The sequence below is a fragment of the Sphaeramia orbicularis genome, chromosome 9 (assembly GCF_902148855.1).
Source record: "Sphaeramia orbicularis chromosome 9, fSphaOr1.1, whole genome shotgun sequence".
NCBI classification, from domain to species: domain Eukaryota; kingdom Metazoa; phylum Chordata; class Actinopteri; order Kurtiformes; family Apogonidae; genus Sphaeramia; species Sphaeramia orbicularis.
The window spans coordinates 32,210,054-32,228,900 of NC_043965.1; the positions used below are offsets into that span (position 1 = coordinate 32,210,054).

Sequence of the window (18,847 nt, forward strand, 5' to 3'; positions counted from 1 at the left end):
TATAAACATTTACAGATTTGAGTGATCACAGATAATATGAAGTAACAATAATTGATGTATAAATGAAACTATCATTTATGAATTTGTTAATTTTAGTAATTCCATTTAGTGTTTTGTTGTTTATTTTCATTTCTTTCACTTTCACTTCTTTTAAATGTTTTGCTTTTTTTCCCCTTTTCCTCCCAGCTCAGGCTTGTCTATACCGATACGATATGCGTTTCAGTAAAACAAAACTGAAATAAAGTGTGTTTACAGAATAAAGAGCCCTATTATTACCACATGTCGCATTAAAGATGAGCACATTCATTTACTTATGATTATATTCAGTGTCTTCTTCTGAAAGGGACCATTCTGCACTTTCTAAAAAAAAAAAAACCCAGTTTTTACTTATTTTATTATTTTGACACTGATAGTGCTCTTTTTATTCAGGTAAGAGATGTGAGCCTTTCATCCACCACTTCAGTCACTATAATCAGTCACCCGGTCACACTGGAGTCACAGCTCGTATAAATCATGAATCTCCACAAAAAATACTGCCTTTGATTTTCCGGTCTATTGACTTTTATTTGAAGAATAATTGCACAGATTGAACACCTTCATGCTTTTATTATTCTCATGGAAACAAAGTCATGACATTGATGGAGTAAACTGTAAACCAGAAAACTAACCAAGTGCAGATCCTGAGTGATCGTGTTTTTGACTGATAAGACAATTCCTTCCTGCGTGTCTTCAGTTTAACATAATATGTAGTAACACAACTCACCCTAACTCTGTCACATGTTGGCAGATGTTGCCTAAACTTGTACTTTCCCATATTAACCAACTGTCTTTTTGTATACGTAAAATCACATGTTCACATCACATCACAACAATCAAGCCATTTTGCTCTTAAACTAATCCATTTATATTGTTTCAGAATTCATCACAGTACACATGTTTTATGCCAACAGCAACTTCCTCTACTTCTGTCTCCGACTCATCAGCTCAGCTCACTTGGTTGACATACGCATGACATGCTTGACCATGTTGCCGATGCCGTCGAAAATGTAGTGGTAGTGATAGTCTGTCTCCCACATGAAGGAAGGAGTGCTGACCACCTTGTTCTTCTCATCCACATAGGCCTCGTAGAAGAAAGGGTTAAGGACTGAACTGAACAACAACGTTGGAAACATTAGCAAAAACAACTAAAACAGTACATTTCATCTTATCGCCAATATTATCATTATCAATCACTTATTCTGCATTACTATATTCCATAGCTACTACACTGTGTAATCTGATTACTGTTTGATCTCATGCATAAACTATGATGTTAATATGAGAAAGAATATTCTAATTGCACTAATGTTTTATATTAATGTACAACCACTCCTTTACTTACTATCAATAAGCTCTTAATGGTCAGTAAAACCAATATTTTTAGAATATCCCCCTTAGGCCCAGCAATGCGTTTTTGTCCTCTGTGGGGGACAAGAGTTTCACAACTTTACATAAAAAAGAAAGAAAGAAAAAAAACCAACAGCCATCCACTGAAGAGGACATTCCATAAAAAATGCATCTGAAAAAACTTGCACCATGATGTTTCCAATCAAGGCAATTAATTAATGTAAAAAAACAAGCAAACAAACAAACCTTTTACTTTCCTGGGTCTCAGGAGGATTTGTCCATGCAGAATAATAGGTGTCTTATGCTGACTAGTAAAGAGTCAATGAGCTACTTACATGTTAACTAATGAGCACCTGCTTAACCCATAAAGACCCAAACATCCAATGGTGATTAAAATCATCTACTGATCTAAAATGTTAAAAATCTGCTGATCCACTAATCCTATCAATATATGTGAATAATTGGTGTAAAATACAGTTTGTCATCTTTTCATGGTCATCAGATATGACCCATCTGGACGTTCAGAGGCTCTGTAGTGAATGTGGAAACACCGTCATCTTCTACAACATTGATTCACCAGTAAAACCCATGGAATTTAATCAATAACAGTGGATGGAGACACTGGATTTATGTTCAGTTAATGATAAATTTGCTGAAAAAGTCACATTTTCTCCAGTTTTCTTTGTTTTGATGTACTAACCTTTAAATTTACTCTGACTTTTTATGAACATCTAAATTAAATATGGGAATTAAATATAGGGAAATACATGATTTACAGTAGAAAATATAAAATACAGATAGTAACATTATAACAAATCATGATAAATCACTTGAAGAAAGGCTAAATAGAGAGAAAAATCAATTTGGGAACTGACACATAAGTAGAACTGGGTCTTTATGGGTTAATGATGAATATGTGCAACTTAACACTAGAACCACCAGAAACAACTTTATACCTAAAATGTCCAAACGGGTCAAATTTACCTATTTACCTTTTCTATTTCAATTTGTTTAATCATCTTTTGGGTTTTGGTTGGATCATGTATCTCAGATCACACACAATCGGATGCCATCACCTGAAAAGCTACTATATTTAGACATAAATGGTGCAAAAATCATTGCATTCCTATAGAGGTAAATGTGACCCCGGTGGCTGTTATAGATATAAATGTCTATATTTTAAATTGGATTGCTCTTGACTATATTTAATGATAAGGAATGTAAAATAACAGATTAAGAAAAAGGACAAAACTGGGGAGCTTCAACATTTCATTGAAACAGTATAATGCACAAACAAAAAACAGCCATAGGTACATTTGACCCCACTTGGTGGTTCTGGTGTAAATATAATATGATTATGTCTTCAACCACCTTCTGCAGGTAACTGTAGCTGCCTTTTAAAGGATATATATGGCTCACGGACATTGTGGCGTGCACCCATGCTCTTTACAGCCTGCACCATGTTTGTGTTGGGCCAGTTCCCCCAGCGGGTGTTGTCGTCCCGTTCGTAGCCCATGGTCACCTCGATGTTGGGCAGGGCACGGCAGGCCAGTACAGGAGCCATACTGGCCAGGCTGGAGTACACATAGAGAACAGTCAGTATGAAGCTAAGACTAATCTACTGTTGTTCTAATAACTGTACTGTGCACCACTGGGTCACTCCTTCATCTAATCATGTACTTTTTACCTGAATGATTGAGACTATAAGTTAGGGATGTCAAACATACAGCCCCCGGACCTAAACCAACTCATTAAAGGGTCCAATTTGACCCAAAGGATGAATTTGCAAACTGAAAAAATTACACTGAAGATATAAACAGTCAAAGGTGTCAAACTTATTTTAGTTCATGGGGTCACATAGAGCCCAATGTGATCTCCAGAGGGTCAAGGTTATAATAGTTTTGGATTTTTCATTATAGTTTAGTTTTAATTAGTTTTGACTTTTTTTTTTCTCTAATTCAGTTAGTTTTAATTCGTTTTCAGAGCAGGTTTGCTAATTTTTATTAGTTTTCTTATTTTCTAAATGCTTAGTTTTAGTTTAGCATTAGTTTTTTTTTTTATATCTTTTGTCTTCTTCACCGTTGAATTCAAATAAATCCCTGACAGGACTCTGCTGCTTTCTCCCAACTTTAGTCTCCATGTTTCCAGGTAGAGTGGGGACCAAAAGACGACTAAAATATGTCAAGTCACAAGAAGTGATGGACTGTTAAATATCATATGTTGCCAGCAGCAAAAATTGCTTGAGGGAATTAAATCGATTTTATATCAATCTGACATTGACAAAGATGAAAACTAAGGGAATTTATCCATAATTCTTATACGTTTTAGTTAGTTTTGTAAACATACAATACAGTTTCAGTTAGTTATCGTTTTTTTCCTTTTAATTCTACTTTTTATTTATTTCAGTTAACGAAAATGTTTTTACAATTCTAGTTTTCGTCATTTCGTTAGTTTTTGTTAACGATAATAACCTTGCAGAGGGTTAGACCAGTAACATTATAGTATGAAAACCTTTAAAAAAATCACAGGTGTCCAAAGTATTCACATTCATTCCTCAGGTAGAAGTATATATACTAGGGTTTAAAAAGATTTCTGTTGATGTTTAAGTATTAACTCAAGCTTTATACTCAAGTAAAAGTGTAAAAGTGCTGGTTTCAAAACTACTTAAAGTAAAAAAGTCAATGTAAGGGGGAAAAATGCCTTTAGGACAAAAGCTGAGGCACCACCACAGGGGTACTAGTCTACCTGTTTCACCTGCATATATGCCCATTGACAATGAATGCATTTTAGTCCGATGCAAATGTATTAAAGAACCATATATGTGCACAACTGAGCATTAACGTGTTTCATGGAGCAGAAGATAGCATGACTAGTAGAATATAAGTATTGGAATGGTACAAAAAGTCAAACCAGTGGGGTGTTGAAATGATAAATGTTTACACCTCTCATTCAACCACAGTCAAATTCACTCTGTCCAGATGGTGCAATTTATCTGGATAGATTTTTTTTTTTATTTGAACAATGACAAGCCAGAATGAAAACAACCTAAAATGAAATAGGAGTAATGAGGCTATTTTTAAAATGTAAGGAGTAGAAAGTACAGATAATTGTATGAAAATGTAAGGAGTAGAAGTAAAAAGTCACCTGAAAAATTATTACTCCAGTATTTGTACTTCATTACCTGACACCTCTGTAAATAATGACAACTCCAAATGTTTCTGTTTGTTTGTGAAAAATTGTAAAATTACTGTTCGAAAATGTTTACATTTACAAACTATCCTTTCACAAAAAATGACAATAACCTATGAACAACCTAAAATTTCACAAGAAAAATAAGTGCAGTTTTAAAAATATTATGCCTCTTACTAAATGTTTTGTGCCTTTGTAGATCCACTGTGTTCTGGAAGTTGTGATGCACATGTGTAAATGATAAGATGATGCATAATATTGTTCTTAAGACATTTCAGGTTGGTCATGGTTGTTCAGATTATTCACAGTTTTTCAAGAAAGGATAGCTTGTAATTATAAACATCTTTATAATTTAACTTTTTGGTACTAAAATAAATTGAAACATTTAGTGTTGTCACAATTTATAGGTTTTTATTTTATTATTTCCCTGGTTCAGCCCACTTCAGATCAAATTGGGCTGTATATGGTCCCTGAACTAAAATGAGTTTGACACCCCAGCTATAAGTAGTAAAATGCTCTGACACTGTTTTCACTTAAAGCCATTAGTAGCACTTCTAAAGTAGGAATGTCTGCTGTGTTCTTATCAGTCGGCTAAACAGAGACTTTAGTAATAGTGGCAATAGCAGCTTGTAAGAGCTCACCACATGATCTAATTTAAAGCCTGGAGACGCCTTCAGCCACACAGAGCTCCTGTACTTAAGGCTTGGGACTGGATCTGATGCATCTGACAGAAGCTTTTCCCCAGGTCTGAGTGGCTGAGCCCCCTTCACATTAAACATCATCAACAATATCAGCACAAACAGACATGAACATCTATGCACTCATGAATCAGTAAAAAACATGCTGTGTATTTTATATTCACAGTATTTTTTTTTTTTTTTTTCATGAAAGGTATCTTGGTTTCAGCAGTGATGGAGCTGCATAGACTTGGTGCAGGTAGAAGTGTAGTCATATTTAAAGAAAAGAAACAGAAGCAACCTCACAGCACAACTGACTCTAGACAGGTTTATGTTCTTATGATGAATTCCATTTACTCTCTTATAAGATTCACCTTATTAATGTTGTAATCTAAAACTACAGCCCATCTCAAGTGTAACCGTGCCTTACAATTTGCTTTATAATTGGAACAAGACCGTGAGCTGATGCTGGAAAACATAATGATCTGGACTTCAGTGTCCTTTTTTTCTGCTGAAGTGCCTTTTAGTTTGTTTGCTACTGTGAAAAAAAGTTTGCTTATGAATCTAAAATGAAGCCTGGTAAAATGTGCTCACCATAGATTTCTGTTTCAGTCACATGTTTAATAGATCAGTGAAATTTTATCAGTAATCTTAGACATTGGCTTTATTTTGTCAAGTGGCTGTTGTACAAAAATGCCTGTAGAGCTAATCCAGATTGAACGGAAAGTAGATCAGCAAACACTATCAGAAACATGCCCTTCTAACTTTATATGTGTCTATTTTTGTCTTTTTTCCACAGTTTGAGCAAATAATCATAAAGTGACTCAATATGGATTTTAATCCTGTGTTGCCATGGTGTCATTTGCTTCATCCTCTTCCTCCTCCTCTTCCTCCTCCTCTCTTTAATCCTATATCTCCTCCGTCCTGCATCGATGGCCTCCATGTGTCCACGCTCACCTGACCCTGTCACCCGTCTGCTGGCTCCCCTTGTCAACCAGAGGAGGCAGCCAAGGATCAGCACTATAACCTTTTATTCCACCTGTCGGAATTTGTCTGAGCGCTTTCCTGTTGTCCTGCATCCTGACGAGTAAAAACTTTTTCTTTTAATACACTTAGTGCTTAAGGTTGCTAAAAACATGAAACTTGAAATTAGTTGTTTCTGATTTTTTTTCTGTCATATTTCGGTTGAATTTGGAAAGCTGCCATTTTGTACACATTTTTGTTAAAAACTCCTTGAATATATTTGATAAAATATGATATGAAACAAACTAAATTGTTAAAACCATAATAGGTAAAGTTACAAAAATGCTACAAAACAGGCAGATTTTAGACATTGTGGAGTGAGGGTTTTTTTTTAAAAATTTTTTTTATATATAATATATTATATAATATACTATAATTTTGACGGATACTGCATGTAGCATTGATATATTTTAGTTACTTTTAACATGTGGCTTATATTACTTTTGTGTTTGTTCATAAATAACAGTAGGACAATTAAGTCCGTCTTATCAGCAAAATTATGTAATTTATCCTGATTTTTGTAACATTTTCAGCAACATTTAAGTGTTTTTTAAGTCATCTCTTTACACATCTACATTTATAAACTAGAAGCACTCGGAGAGCGCAGACCTCCGCCAAGGCTGATCAGTGGCCCCCCCCCGTGGGCCCCCCCACCCCCGATCACCACCAATGAATTTAATCATTTCTTCCTTATCCCATTTCCAACAAACCCTGAAAATTTCATCAAAATCTGTCCCTAACTTTTTGAGTTATGTTGCACACTAACGGACAGACAAACAAACAGACAGACAGACAAACCCTGGCAAAAACATAACCTCCTTGGCGGAGGTAATCAGCGTTGTACCTGGTTCCTCACCTCGTTTTTCAGTCTACAGCTGCTTCAATGTCCCAATTCCATTACAGGGATTGTTAAATCTCTTATGTTCATCTAATTGAATGTAATCTAATGTAATCTGATTTCAAGGAAGTACAAGTCTGCAATTTGTGCCACAAAAAACCCAAACGTTGCTAACTATTCCATTCCTTGCTCATACTACTGATCTCACTTGAATAGAGCTCTAAACTTAGAAGTAAAGGTTAATTAGAGATGGATTGTTTTATGAAATGATACATACCCAATAGGCTTGCGTGAACGGTGGAAATCTTTAAGCACCCTTTCCACATCATTATTCAGCTTACAGTCCTTTCCATCCTTCATGAAAGTGGATCTAAAGAGTTGATGGTTACATATTAACATTAGTGCTCCTCTCATCACATCAGATTTTATTTGTTACTTATGTATAAATTCTCTAAGTCATTGCTTTGTGTTGAATTATTCCTCACAGATTCTTAGTGATTCCATGTCCTCCAGGAAAGATGACAGCATCAAAGCTGTTGGCATCCAGCTTGGACAAGTCCTGCATTTGCATCATTCCCTGACCATGACTGAAGCGAGCTGACTCCATCATCATGTTCCTACGTAACGGGAAGAAATAATCATAAAGTCTATTGTATGGAATTAGTCAAGTCATGTGTATAAGCTTAAAAAAATCCACCTGAAAATGTGTCAGTGAGTCATGAGGAGCCTACCGGTTCTCTCCAGATGCTTGTTGCTTTCTCATATGGTCCATCACCTGCATCTGCTGCTGATTGGGTGCAAACATCTGGAAGCGAGCGCCATTACGGCTCAGGTGGTACATAGTGCTAAAGACACAGGGGTTAAGGTCAAGGTTACTTTATTTGTACCCGCAGGTAGATTTGTTTTGCAGTCTAGGTGATTGCTTTGGTATTACAACAGTACATACATTGAACATGTAAGACAGGTACTTGATCACGCTTACAGACAGGACAAAAAGACAAAAAGTGCTCAGTGTTCCACCATTCATCAGTATAGCAGCATGGATAAGTTAAAGAATAAAATAAATAAATAAGATCAAATAAATAAAAACAAGATGCAATAAAACACAATAAAAACCAGTCGTCTCTGTGTGGTGACATGCAATGCAAGTTTATCCAAGTTTTACAGAGATGAGGAAAATGACACCACTAAAGTGAGTTAAAAACAAAACTAACAATTCCTTTAGCAGGTTCTCAAGTCTTATTTTTTTTTCTACAGGGGTACAGATAAATGGGATTAGGAGGAGCAGGGGGAACTCTATCTTCTCAAACTTGGTGATACAAAGATCTCTGTCAGTGATACTTACTACACTCCTTCATGAACATCAGTCCCATCCCACCAGCCACATCCTGAGAAAACCTGCAACACATTATTAAGCACAATAATTCACCATATCACTCTTTTTCGCACTTTTTCTCATCCTGTATAGGTATGTTTTACACACTTACCACTGCCACATTGGTATTTCCCCAGTTGCCATAGTCACCGTGGTGAACAAAGCAGGCAGGCTGACGTGCCAGAGCAGTCAGGGTTTGTTTTGACAGCAAAGTCCTGGTTGCAGTTGCCAGCATGATTTCAGTAAGTTTAGTCTCCGAGTTTTAGGAGGAAGATGTGTGAGGAAACCGACTTTTGATGGTCGAAATATTGATCTCGCTGAGGTTTTCTGTATATATACCCCAGTCTGACCAAGTGACGTTGTTATATAAGCTCCACCTTATGAGAAGATCCATTACCCCTTTGCCTTGTTTGACCTATTCCCCTCCTGAACACAGTTCCCTATTAATACCTTGTTTATTCATCTGATTAACCTAAGGCATTTGGCTGCAGAATGACACTTCTGCTCTGGAGAGTAATCTAAACGTGTAGTCCTTTACCCCATGGAATATCTTGACCTGATTAAAATTAAAACTCTTAGCATCTTACCTGCCTGAAAACTCCCATGTGTTTGGGAAAACCAAGTGTCATATGTTGTGGTAGTTGACTGACGTAGCATTTTTCTGTGCATGTATGTACATTTTTACATTTGTAGATGATGTGATGCAGAAGGCATACTCTCTGCCCTTTAAAGTCCATTAGGTTTTAAGGCTCTTACTCAGTGTAATGCCATGTTGAGTCTACTATGTCTAGACACTAAACCCTGAAATACCCCAGTTAGACGGAAATGTCAAACTCAATATACTGTTAAATCAAAACTACATCGTACTATAGACTACATTTAGTATGAGACAGTGGAGTCTAACAGACAGCTTTAGGTTACTGATGACAACCAGGCAAAATAGGGCATTAATTTTTTATTATGACCACTTTTATGTATAAACAATCAATATTTACATACTGATGATGAAAGTATAGCAACAATCCAAGGAACAAAATGCAGAAATGGCATTAACAGAACAATACACAACCAACTGGAATCACCACATCAATCACAATTTTGAGCCTCTGCATCTTAGAAGACTGACCACTAAGGCGTCTGCAGGCTTAAAATCAGCACACAAAACAACTCATGCATAAAAAAAACATACTGAAACTGTCACATATGATAACCACAAAGCACAAAGAGGGTTTCTTTTTTCAAATCAAATACAAGAACATGACGAGACTAATATATGTGGTGAGGTTTCATTTACTAAATGGTATTCTAATTGTGAAACATAAGACATTTCCCAATTTTTCCGTGGCTATTAGCTTTCAACACACAACACATACAATGATCCTTTTTTTTTTTTTAAACACCGCAATAACCTGTCTCAAATGTGTTTTTCTTTCCAACAAATACAGATGTGATTAAATAAGACTAAACCAGTGACAAAAATCTACAAAGCAAAAGAATGGAAATAAGACAAAACAGAAATGACCAATTAATAAATAATGGTTCTTTTGATATTATATATAAAAAAATGTCTAAAACTTGTCAGTGTAGTTCTGCATTTTTGATTTATCAGTAAAGTAAAATCATACACATGGCAAGCATATCAAATACTCAAAATTCTGCTTAACAAAGCTCCATTCAAGTCTAACTGAAACCAATACAAGCTGAAACTCTGCCAACAGCCAAACTTCACAAATTGGCATTAATCAGGCCGCAGCTCTCTTCCACCATTTTATCATTTCTCATCGTCGTGAGCTATGTTGAGCACTCCTTGCAGTTTAATTTGCTTTACATGTAAGGACCAAATCCTAAAAGCCATTTACATGCAAATCACTAACGACTTCAGTGGTGAAAGTAAGAATCATCTCCTTAATTTCCGCCACCACTAAAGAAAGCTTTCATGCACCCAAGCACTGACAGTCAAGGAGTTTGTGCATTAACTGAGCACACTGTGTTCATTATGGAGAGTATTTGCGAAGATATCCATTTGATAGAGTGGGTTTGCTCATCAAGCCGACAGCCGTGCTAAGAGAGAAGCGTGTGTTAAGAAGGCCAGTCTGGCAGCATTAGGGCGTGTAGGCAGGCGGCGGCTGAAATTGATTGGCAATGTCATAATCAGCAGGAAAAGTTTCACTGCTGTCCTCCATCTCTGAGAGCAGCTCCAAAGCCTGCTCCTCCTCCTCAGTCGGATAGTGGCGCAGAAGATTTGCAGCTGTGGCGAGAATCGAGGCGCCTCCGGCCCCCGCCACCAGGTAGAAGCTGATGGCGAATGTGACGTATATGAGGGAGCCGTGGTACTTTTTGTGCTGCTGTTGTAGTGACAGGATGAGCTCCGAGGCCCAGTAGCAGAAACCTATGACTGTGGCACACTGCAACACTAATCACAGAGAAAAAGAGGAAACATGTCAGTGCAAATAATCATGAAATGACAACCTGCAAACCTAAAACCCAGGGTTGCCACACATTTCAACTTTGAATTTCCATACTTTCCTCTGATTTTTCAGACCATATTTGACATTTGAGTTCAAAGCCATATGTTTAATATGTTAATAAACAGGTTTAAATCCAACTGTTAATAAATACATGTGACATACTGCATATTCTATTACATTGCCAGAATAAAAAATGAACTTCAAACTCATAACAGTGTAATTATAGTGGAACCTCCGCGTTGGAGTGGGTGCTCACTTCCATAATAGCTCTTGCTTTTCTTTGGAGGATATCAAGCCCACTTTCACCTAAGTTGCTTCACAGAAAAGTTAACATTGTGGCTGCACTAGTGCCTGCTCCAATCGGCCAATTTATTAGTCAAAATTAAAAATTTTATATTTCAGAATCAGGCAATATTCTGAGAACACAAATAGTTTTTCAAGCAAGAGGTATGAACATTGCAATATTGTTTGTTATGATATTGCATTTCTCAAAAATACTGCATTACTGATTATCATAATGTTCATGCAATTTTTAACAGTTTTGTGTTGCATTTAAACTCCCAGACATTTGTAACAGATACCAGGGACTGTGATAAATTAAAATGGAGATCCAACTGTTGTGACTGAACTTTTTAAGTCTAGCTGTAAGCAAACACTGTAGACAACATTGCCTTGCTTGCAATATCACCATGTACTGAACCATAACCCCCATATACACATCAAGTTTTCAAAACATACAGCCCTATTTCATTTTCTCGTTTTTTTTCTTTTTTTCTCTACTCTGCAACCTGAAGGTAAGTAAAGAAAATCACATGCTTTTCCACACTATGTGGGAATCATAAAAACCATCAATGACCATGAAAAGTAGGATTGATCTGTACCTGTGAGGATATGCGCAAATGCATATCTGCGCGTGATTTTGAGAGCTGGATGTTTGGGTCCAAACACATCTAGAAGGAAAGCAGTTAGACTGCACAGGATGCCCAGGAAACAGAAGGCAGCAATCACCCTCAGCAGTAAAATGGTTTGTGTGTTCACACAGTAATCTGGAGGACACAGAGGCAGCAAAGAGTGTCATAAAAATTACATTTCTGCAAAGGTTCACCTCTTATAGACCTCATATATCTGGTGGGCTTATGCATTGTATTGGTTATAAAAATGTTATGACAATGAGGCTATTTAGAGGTCATCTGTGTTTATTTCTGACAAATAAAATGGCCGTAAAAGGAACTCGGTGGAACAATATCCAAGCTCCGCCTTCTCTACCAAGAGGAAGACATGAAGGGAACATTACAATATATAAGGTTATCATCAAAGATTAAATGAGAGGGGGCTTTGAACACAACAGACACAGAACAGGTTACTGCCCCTGACAGTCAGGTAAAACATATTTGTACTGATTGTGTGTGAGTGAACCAGGTATACACACCATCCAAAAGCTCGGGGTCAACGTAGCGCAGTACATCAGCCACCCCCAGTTCTTGTTTCGGACAGGTGCCTCCATGGACCCGGAGCCAGGCTGGTTCCGCTAAAGCCGTACACAGCGCAGTGATGGACAGGGCTCCGGGCAGCGCTGACACCAGGCTCCGCTCCGGCTGCTTAGGCAGAGAGGTGCCGCCTCTCCTCCTCCGGACTCCAGGGACGTTAGAACCCGGCGGGGCATACATAGTCACCCACTACCCTTATGTTCTGCTGCGATGTCCCGTTTGTACCCCTGTTTACAGTTCCGTCAGTAAGGTCAACCAACGGACTAGCCAAATAAGCCCTTTTAGCCGGCACAGCTGACGTTACCTGGCACTGGTATAGGTGACAGCACAGCCGCCGGATCGATCACTGTTATATCTAATGTTACCCAAAGATGTTTAACATAAAAAATGGTGATTTAATCAAAAAGAGGATGTGGAGCTGAGTGACGGGCAAACAATGAACAGATGGCCTTCAGGCCTGTGTTAGCTCTGTTGTTAGCATGTAAAGATAGCTCTCAGCTAACGCCAAATGTCCCCGACTGTCACACAGCACAAAATGTAACTAGAAACAATTGAAAGAAACTATAAACAATTAACTTATCTAACTAACCAACCAGATGGTAAATGTCCGTCAATATGGCACAGAAAAACAAAGACAAAAAACAAAACAAAAGGCAGCTTACGCTGGCTTCCTGTAAAATGTTGACTTCCTTGTTCACATTCTTCTTCTTCGTTACTTCAACAAAGTGATGCGGAAACGAGACTGCCAGTTGAGTGCTGTCACCTGCTGGCGGCAAGTCATGTTTTATTATTATAATTATTCTAATTATATTTATGTATTTTTAGATAGAACATACAACAAAATACATACAATACAATGACAAAAGCGGTACTCACCCTAAAAATAAATAAATAAATAAATAAAATAAAATAAAATAAAATAAATTCCCATAATGCTTCGAGTCTGATCAGTAAAGATGGCGGCATGTACGACATGATTGTATATGTGAACGTTTACACATAGATTTTTTTCCTTGGTATAAATACATTCCTGTTTTATATTTCCTTGACTTTTGGACTGTTTTCTTTTCTTTTTAAAGAGTGTTAGCTCTGCGGGTGTTGTCACAGTTCAGCGGGCTTTAGTTCGGTTTATCTCAGCTGTCAGCAGTAACGGACAGACTGAAGTGACTAGCTGAAACTCAAAGACTTCACGGTGTTATCGGTCCGTTTTCTGCTTAGATATGAAAGAATCTTTGTCCCTGGTTCAGAGACTGAGCGCGCACCCGGACTCCCGGTGCTGGTTCGTCAGCTGGAGCCCCAACGGGACGCTATTGGCCTCTTGTGGAGGTGACAAGGCCATCCGGATATGGGGAAAAGAAGGTAAACTACAAAACAAGAAGCCATTTTTACTGATTCGGGTCAATAAAAATACTTTATCTTTACATACAAGCTGGGTAAAAATTTTTTGCCTTTGTGTAGTATTTTATTTATCTACAAAGGAATCATATGATAATGTAAGACACTGGCGAAGAACTGAACTGCAAAGTGAATGTACTTGTACTTTACCTCAGTACTTGTACAAGTAATCCACTGTACCTGCATTATATCCACTTCACTTCTTCCCAGAGGCAAAACACACAGGCTAGATTTTACTCTACTACATGTATTTCTCAACTTTATTTATCAGTTGCTTTTAAGATGTATATATATATATTTTTTTTTACAGTGAATAACATCTACAGACCTAATTTTTTTCTGATATCCCTGTGTGTAAAGTTATTTATGCATACTCCACCTCCTTCAGCTAAAACAGTAAGATAATGCTCTAGCACTGATGCTGAAGTATTAATAATCTCATCAGAAATACTACCAAACCACTACTTTTACTTCAAGACTTCAGCTCCATTTTTTCCTGCTAATATTTACACAGTTGTACTTTACAAAGTTTTACTGGTAATGGAGTGATTTTACTTTGCTGTAGGGTATAACAGATTTCACTGAAGTAGAGGATCTGAACACTACTTATGTTGCTGTTATTGGATCAATAATGTGTTGTTACCTTTATGAGATATGACATGAAATGAGCATGACCTGTGTTAAATCTACAGTTTGACATCTCAGGTGCAGTAGAGTGACATGACTTTACTCTCTTTCAGGGGAATCTTGGGTGTGTAAGAGTGTGCTTCAGGATGGACACCAGCGCACAGTGAGGAAGGTGGCCTGGTCTCCCTGTGGAAACTATTTGGCCTCTGCCAGCTTTGACGCAACAACTTGTATTTGGAAAAAGAAGAGTGATGAGTTTGAGGTTCCATGGCGTTTGATCTTCATCTTATTTAGCAAAACACACCACTGTTTTTGATTTTAATTGGAGTTTTACCTCTTTTCCTAGAGTCTGACTGTGCTGGAAGGCCATGAAAATGAGGTGAAATGTGTGGCTTGGGCCCCCTCAGGGAATCTGCTCGCCACATGTAGCAGAGACAAGAGCGTGTGGGTTTGGGAAGGTGCGTTTCACCGCCACAGATAATTTGATTATTAGTGGGAATCACTTCATGCTTAAGATGGTTTGTTTTTGTGTTTTGCAGTGGACGAAGAGGATGAATACGAGTGTGTGACTGTTGTGAACTCGCACACACAGGATGTCAAGCATGTTGTCTGGCACCCGACACAAGAAGTAGGTCACACTCTGCTCTGATGATGTGCAACACCGCTGATTTCCTCTCTGATCTGATGCAAAGCAAAACCAAGTCTGTTCTTCCAGACACCAACACTTACAGATGATTAGAGAGCAGATAATGTAGGTCTGAAAATAATAAAACAACTGAGAAATATTTTATGTGCCGAGGTGTAGGGGTGTTAGAAAATATCGGTTCTTCAAAATATCACGATACTTCATTTCACAATACTGTATCGATATTAAAAAGCACTGTATCGATATTTTTAGGTATTTATTCAAATGCAGATATGGTGAAGGTTCATTTTTCTTTTTTGGTTTTCTTTATTGTTTATACTTTATTTATTATTATTGAACACTGTTTTATTAAATAATGGTTATTTGAAGCATCCTAAAAGCACTTTTTACTGTCTGAGAGGCAGATGGTAGTGCCTTTGTTGGGGTTGAACTATTATAATGTTCTGATGTTAGTTCTGAACTAATAGAATATAAACATTTGAACAGGATCTTAAACTGTAATGTCTGTAAAACATAATTTCAGTTTAAACACAGAAACATTTTGAGATATAACATTAGATCCTGTTCTGATCAATTAAAAATGTGTTTAGTGTTTGTGCAGATTTCTTGTATAATTCAATTCTTCCAGGAAATAATAATTTAAAAAAAAGAAACAAACAAAAAATTGCCTTTTTAACAGTATCATGATGTGTCGTATCGTGATCCTAGTATTGTGATTTGTATTGTATCGCCAGATTCTTGCCAATACATGCCCCTACCGAGGTGATCACTGGGACTAAATGAACTCTAAAGTTTCAGATTTTATCTTTATACACCTTAGAGTTGGAATAAAACATTTCTACCTCTTCTCAGGAAATGATTGTGACTATGTGATTTATTCTTGATAGATAAAATGTAACTGGCACTCATTGTGTAATTACTGCACCAGGTCATAGGTGATTACAGATTGTAGCATACATTTATTTCTTTACATACTCAGTAAATTTATATATTTATTTTGTTGGCATATTATATTGGTATGAATAAAACAAAGCAATAGTTCACATATGATTTACTTTATATCATGTCCCCTGTTGATGATAAAACACGTTTACCTCAAATTGAAGTGTTTCGATGTCAGTCTTTAGATATAACACCACATGAAGGACAGGCAAATATTTAGAGCGTAAGTACTAATCTGCCCGGCTTCTGTTTTCTGCTTTCTTAATTCATTTTCTTTTTACTGTTTTTTGTAGCTTCTGGCTTCAGCGAGCTATGACAACAACATCTGTGTTTACAAAGAAGAGGATGACGACTGGGAGTGCCGGGCCACCTTAACAGGACACACATCCACCGTGTGGAGTTTGTCTTTCGATGCTACTGGACAGAAACTCGCCTCATGCAGCGACGACCGCACAGTGAAGATTTGGAGGGAATGTCCGGCAGAAAGTGGACAAGGTGAGTGGGTGTTGTAAGAAAGTGAAATGTAGATATGTGGTTCTCTTCACAGTTAAGGTGCTTTACGAGAGTCAAAAACAGTTCAAATCAATACAAGGATCAAAAAGTATATACTTCATAAACAGATCTGGAATTAAAGTCAGTGTAAAGGAGAATTACACAAGAGGTGTAATCGCTAGTCTGGCCATAGAGTGAACCCGGCTGTTGTGTTTGTTTTAGGTTTAAATGGGTGAAATATACCTTTAACTGTTGTGATTAAAATGAGGCTTCATCTGAATCTGAACACCAACCTACTGAGTATAATTAAACATGTTTTGATCCTTTCTTGTTGTAAAATACCTATAAAAATACATGTACACAATACAATATCTTTCTTTGTGCTAATTCAGTATGAGTAAAACAGATAAATTATGCTTTTTTTTTTTTTTTCAACTAGAAGATATTTGTAGACGATTTAAGTTTCCATAAAGTTGTATGTACAGGTTGGACCATCTCTTACTATAACTACCAACTAAATCTAATACTTATTCAAGAATAAGACAAATATTTTATGGAATGAAATCCTTTTTTTTTTTTTTTTTTTTTTTACAACACAGGCCAAATTTGACCCTCAAATCCTCTCAGAGGAGGGTTAATTAGACCTGCATGACATGAGAAAAGCTTTGATGTGGGATTAAAATTGTTCAATACTAAGATGACAATAGAACTTGTGGTAAATATGTAAATTAACCCTGCAGTCGCAAAAAACCAAACTGTAATTGAATAATGAGGCTGCTGACTTCATTTGCTTGCTTCAAGCAAGACTTGAAGTAAATAAAATGATTTATCTTATTTGTCATGCTTCAGTGTTTTGAGTCTTTTACCATATGTTTATCAGTCATGTTCAGACTGTGCTGATGAGGAAAATGCTATTAATTCACACAAGTATTTGTCAAAACTCTTTTTCCCTACTTTATTTTGTATTAGACAAAACTAGAAATATGACATTTAATTATTGTTGATTACTCCTTTAAAACACATTTTAAGTATTCTACAAATAAACATGTTAAAAACTAGCTATAAAAGCTGCTGTAATGTTCAGTGTTTTCTTTTAACCAGAAATACTTTTCAGTTTCTTTCTTCTCTCTTTGACAGGAGACGTGTCCTGGAAGTGCGTTTGTACTCTGTCAGGGTATCACAGTCGAACAGTGTATGATGTTGCTTGGTAAGACCAGTTTCACATTTCGGTTTAACTCTTTTATGTCTTAATCCATAAAGACCCAGAGCTACTTTCCTGGCACTACCAAAATATTTTTTCTTTATATTTAACTTTCCTTAAATGTTTTATCACCATTTATTATAATATCCTCTGTATTTTGCAGTTTTTCAGTGTAAATCAGGTATTTTCCTACATTTAATTTACTGATCATGTAAATGTTCATAAAAGCTCAGACTTTTTCAGCAGAGATATCAATAACTGAACATAAACCAAGTGTCTCTATTCACTGTCATTGATCCAACTCCATTGGTGAATCAATGTTGTAGAAGATGACAGTGTTTCCATGTTCACTATGGAGCCTCTCAACGTCCAAATGGGTCATATCTAATGACCATGAAAGGATGATAAACTGCATTTTACACCATTTATTTACGTGTATTGATAGGATTAGTGGATCAACAGATATAAAACATTTTAGATCAGTAGATGGTTTAGATCGACAGTGGAGGTTTGGGACTTTAAGGGTTAAATTGTTGTTATTATTTATTAGTTATTATCTTATTTTCTGGGTTTATTTTCTTGGAAATCAAAGTGTGCTCATTTGTGTCTGTGGTTCCAGGTGTCATCTGACTGGCGCCCTGGCGACAGCCTGTGGTGACGATGCGGTGCGAGTGTTTAAGGAGGATGAGACGGCCGACCCGGAGCAGCCGGTTTTCTCACTGGCCGCCCACATGGCCAAAGCTCATAGCCAGGACGTCAACTGTGTCGCCTGGAACCCGAAGGAGGCGGGACTCCTTGCTTCCTGCAGCGACGACGGAGATATCGCCATTTGGAGGTTCCAAGAGGAAGACTGAACATCATCAGAGCCTTCACGAACTAAAGCATTTCTCATTATTGTACATCACACTGGAAAGTGTCAAACAGACTTACTTCAGTTAATCTGACAGCTCTGCTTCATGTAATGATTTATAGAAAAAGTCACTTTTGTCAAAAGTCTGCTTCAGCACATTCTGCCATTTGTCATAACAGCTGTTGATGAATGTTTATATTAATAAAGTAATCTGATCTTTTTCCTGACACAGAGATTGGTTGACAGAAAAG

At 37.0% G+C, this 18,847-nt stretch overlaps 3 protein-coding genes across 4 annotated transcripts; 1 reads left to right on the forward strand and 2 right to left on the reverse strand.

Annotated features, from left to right (window-relative positions):
* Positions 1 to 607: 607 nt before the first annotated feature.
* Positions 608 to 8,806, reverse strand: gatd3l (glutamine amidotransferase class 1 domain containing 3, like). Its single transcript, XM_030142596.1, has 7 exons — positions 8,601 to 8,806; positions 8,459 to 8,511; positions 7,845 to 7,958; positions 7,599 to 7,730; positions 7,391 to 7,483; positions 2,795 to 2,960; positions 608 to 1,124 (listed from the first exon to the last, which is right to left on the reverse strand). Exons 1-7 carry the CDS (start codon positions 8,721 to 8,723, stop codon positions 990 to 992), a joined length of 816 nt encoding a protein of 271 aa, XP_029998456.1. The 5' UTR covers positions 8,724 to 8,806; the 3' UTR covers positions 608 to 989.
* Positions 8,807 to 9,428: 622 nt separating this feature from the next.
* tmem127 (transmembrane protein 127) lies at positions 9,429 to 13,161 on the reverse strand. The gene is made up of 3 exons (XM_030143732.1): positions 12,386 to 13,161; positions 11,838 to 12,002; positions 9,429 to 10,901 (listed from the first exon to the last, which is right to left on the reverse strand). The coding sequence occupies exons 1-3, from the start codon at positions 12,621 to 12,623 to the stop codon at positions 10,591 to 10,593; spliced, it is 714 nt and encodes a 237-aa protein (XP_029999592.1). The 5' UTR covers positions 12,624 to 13,161; the 3' UTR covers positions 9,429 to 10,590.
* A 230-nt stretch (positions 13,162 to 13,391) lies between these two features.
* ciao1 (cytosolic iron-sulfur assembly component 1) lies at positions 13,392 to 18,823 on the forward strand. 2 transcript variants are annotated; one of them, XM_030142975.1, is made up of 7 exons: positions 13,392 to 13,802; positions 14,579 to 14,727; positions 14,812 to 14,923; positions 15,005 to 15,093; positions 16,347 to 16,548; positions 17,683 to 17,752; positions 18,366 to 18,823. In XM_030142975.1, the coding sequence occupies exons 1-7, from the start codon at positions 13,664 to 13,666 to the stop codon at positions 18,598 to 18,600; spliced, it is 996 nt and encodes a 331-aa protein (XP_029998835.1). In that variant the 5' UTR covers positions 13,392 to 13,663; the 3' UTR covers positions 18,601 to 18,823. The 2 variants fall into 2 exon arrangements, with proteins under 2 accessions (XP_029998835.1, XP_029998836.1); XM_030142976.1 differs by having other exon boundaries at positions 17,686 to 17,752.
* Positions 18,824 to 18,847: the final 24 nt, after the last annotated feature.

Excerpts from the sequence above, each read along its gene's own strand:
- gatd3l (XM_030142596.1), bottom strand. The coding sequence starts at position 8,723 with ATGCTGGCAACTGCAACCAGGACTTTGCTGTCAAAACAAACCCTGACT. Across the intron at positions 7,959-8,458 it reads GATGTTCATGAAGGAGTGTA|CACTATGTACCACCTGAGCC; the intron begins GTAAGTATCACT and ends CTGTGTCTTTAG. Across the intron at positions 1,125-2,794 it reads ACAATGTCCGTGAGCCATAT|GAGGCCTATGTGGATGAGAA; the intron begins ATATCCTTTAAA and ends CCTTTCTTCTAC.
- tmem127 (XM_030143732.1), bottom strand. The coding sequence starts at position 12,623 with ATGTATGCCCCGCCGGGTTCTAACGTCCCTGGAGTCCGGAGGAGGAGA. Across the intron at positions 12,003-12,385 it reads TGACCCCGAGCTTTTGGATG|ATTACTGTGTGAACACACAA; the intron begins GTGTGTATACCT and ends TGTGTCCTCCAG. Across the intron at positions 10,902-11,837 it reads ATTTGCGCATATCCTCACAG|TGTTGCAGTGTGCCACAGTC; the intron begins GTACAGATCAAT and ends CTCTGTGATTAG.
- ciao1 (XM_030142975.1), top strand. The coding sequence starts at position 13,664 with ATGAAAGAATCTTTGTCCCTGGTTCAGAGACTGAGCGCGCACCCGGAC. Across the intron at positions 14,924-15,004 it reads GAGCGTGTGGGTTTGGGAAG|TGGACGAAGAGGATGAATAC; the intron begins GTGCGTTTCACC and ends TGTGTTTTGCAG. Across the intron at positions 15,094-16,346 it reads TCTGGCACCCGACACAAGAA|CTTCTGGCTTCAGCGAGCTA; the intron begins GTAGGTCACACT and ends TGTTTTTTGTAG.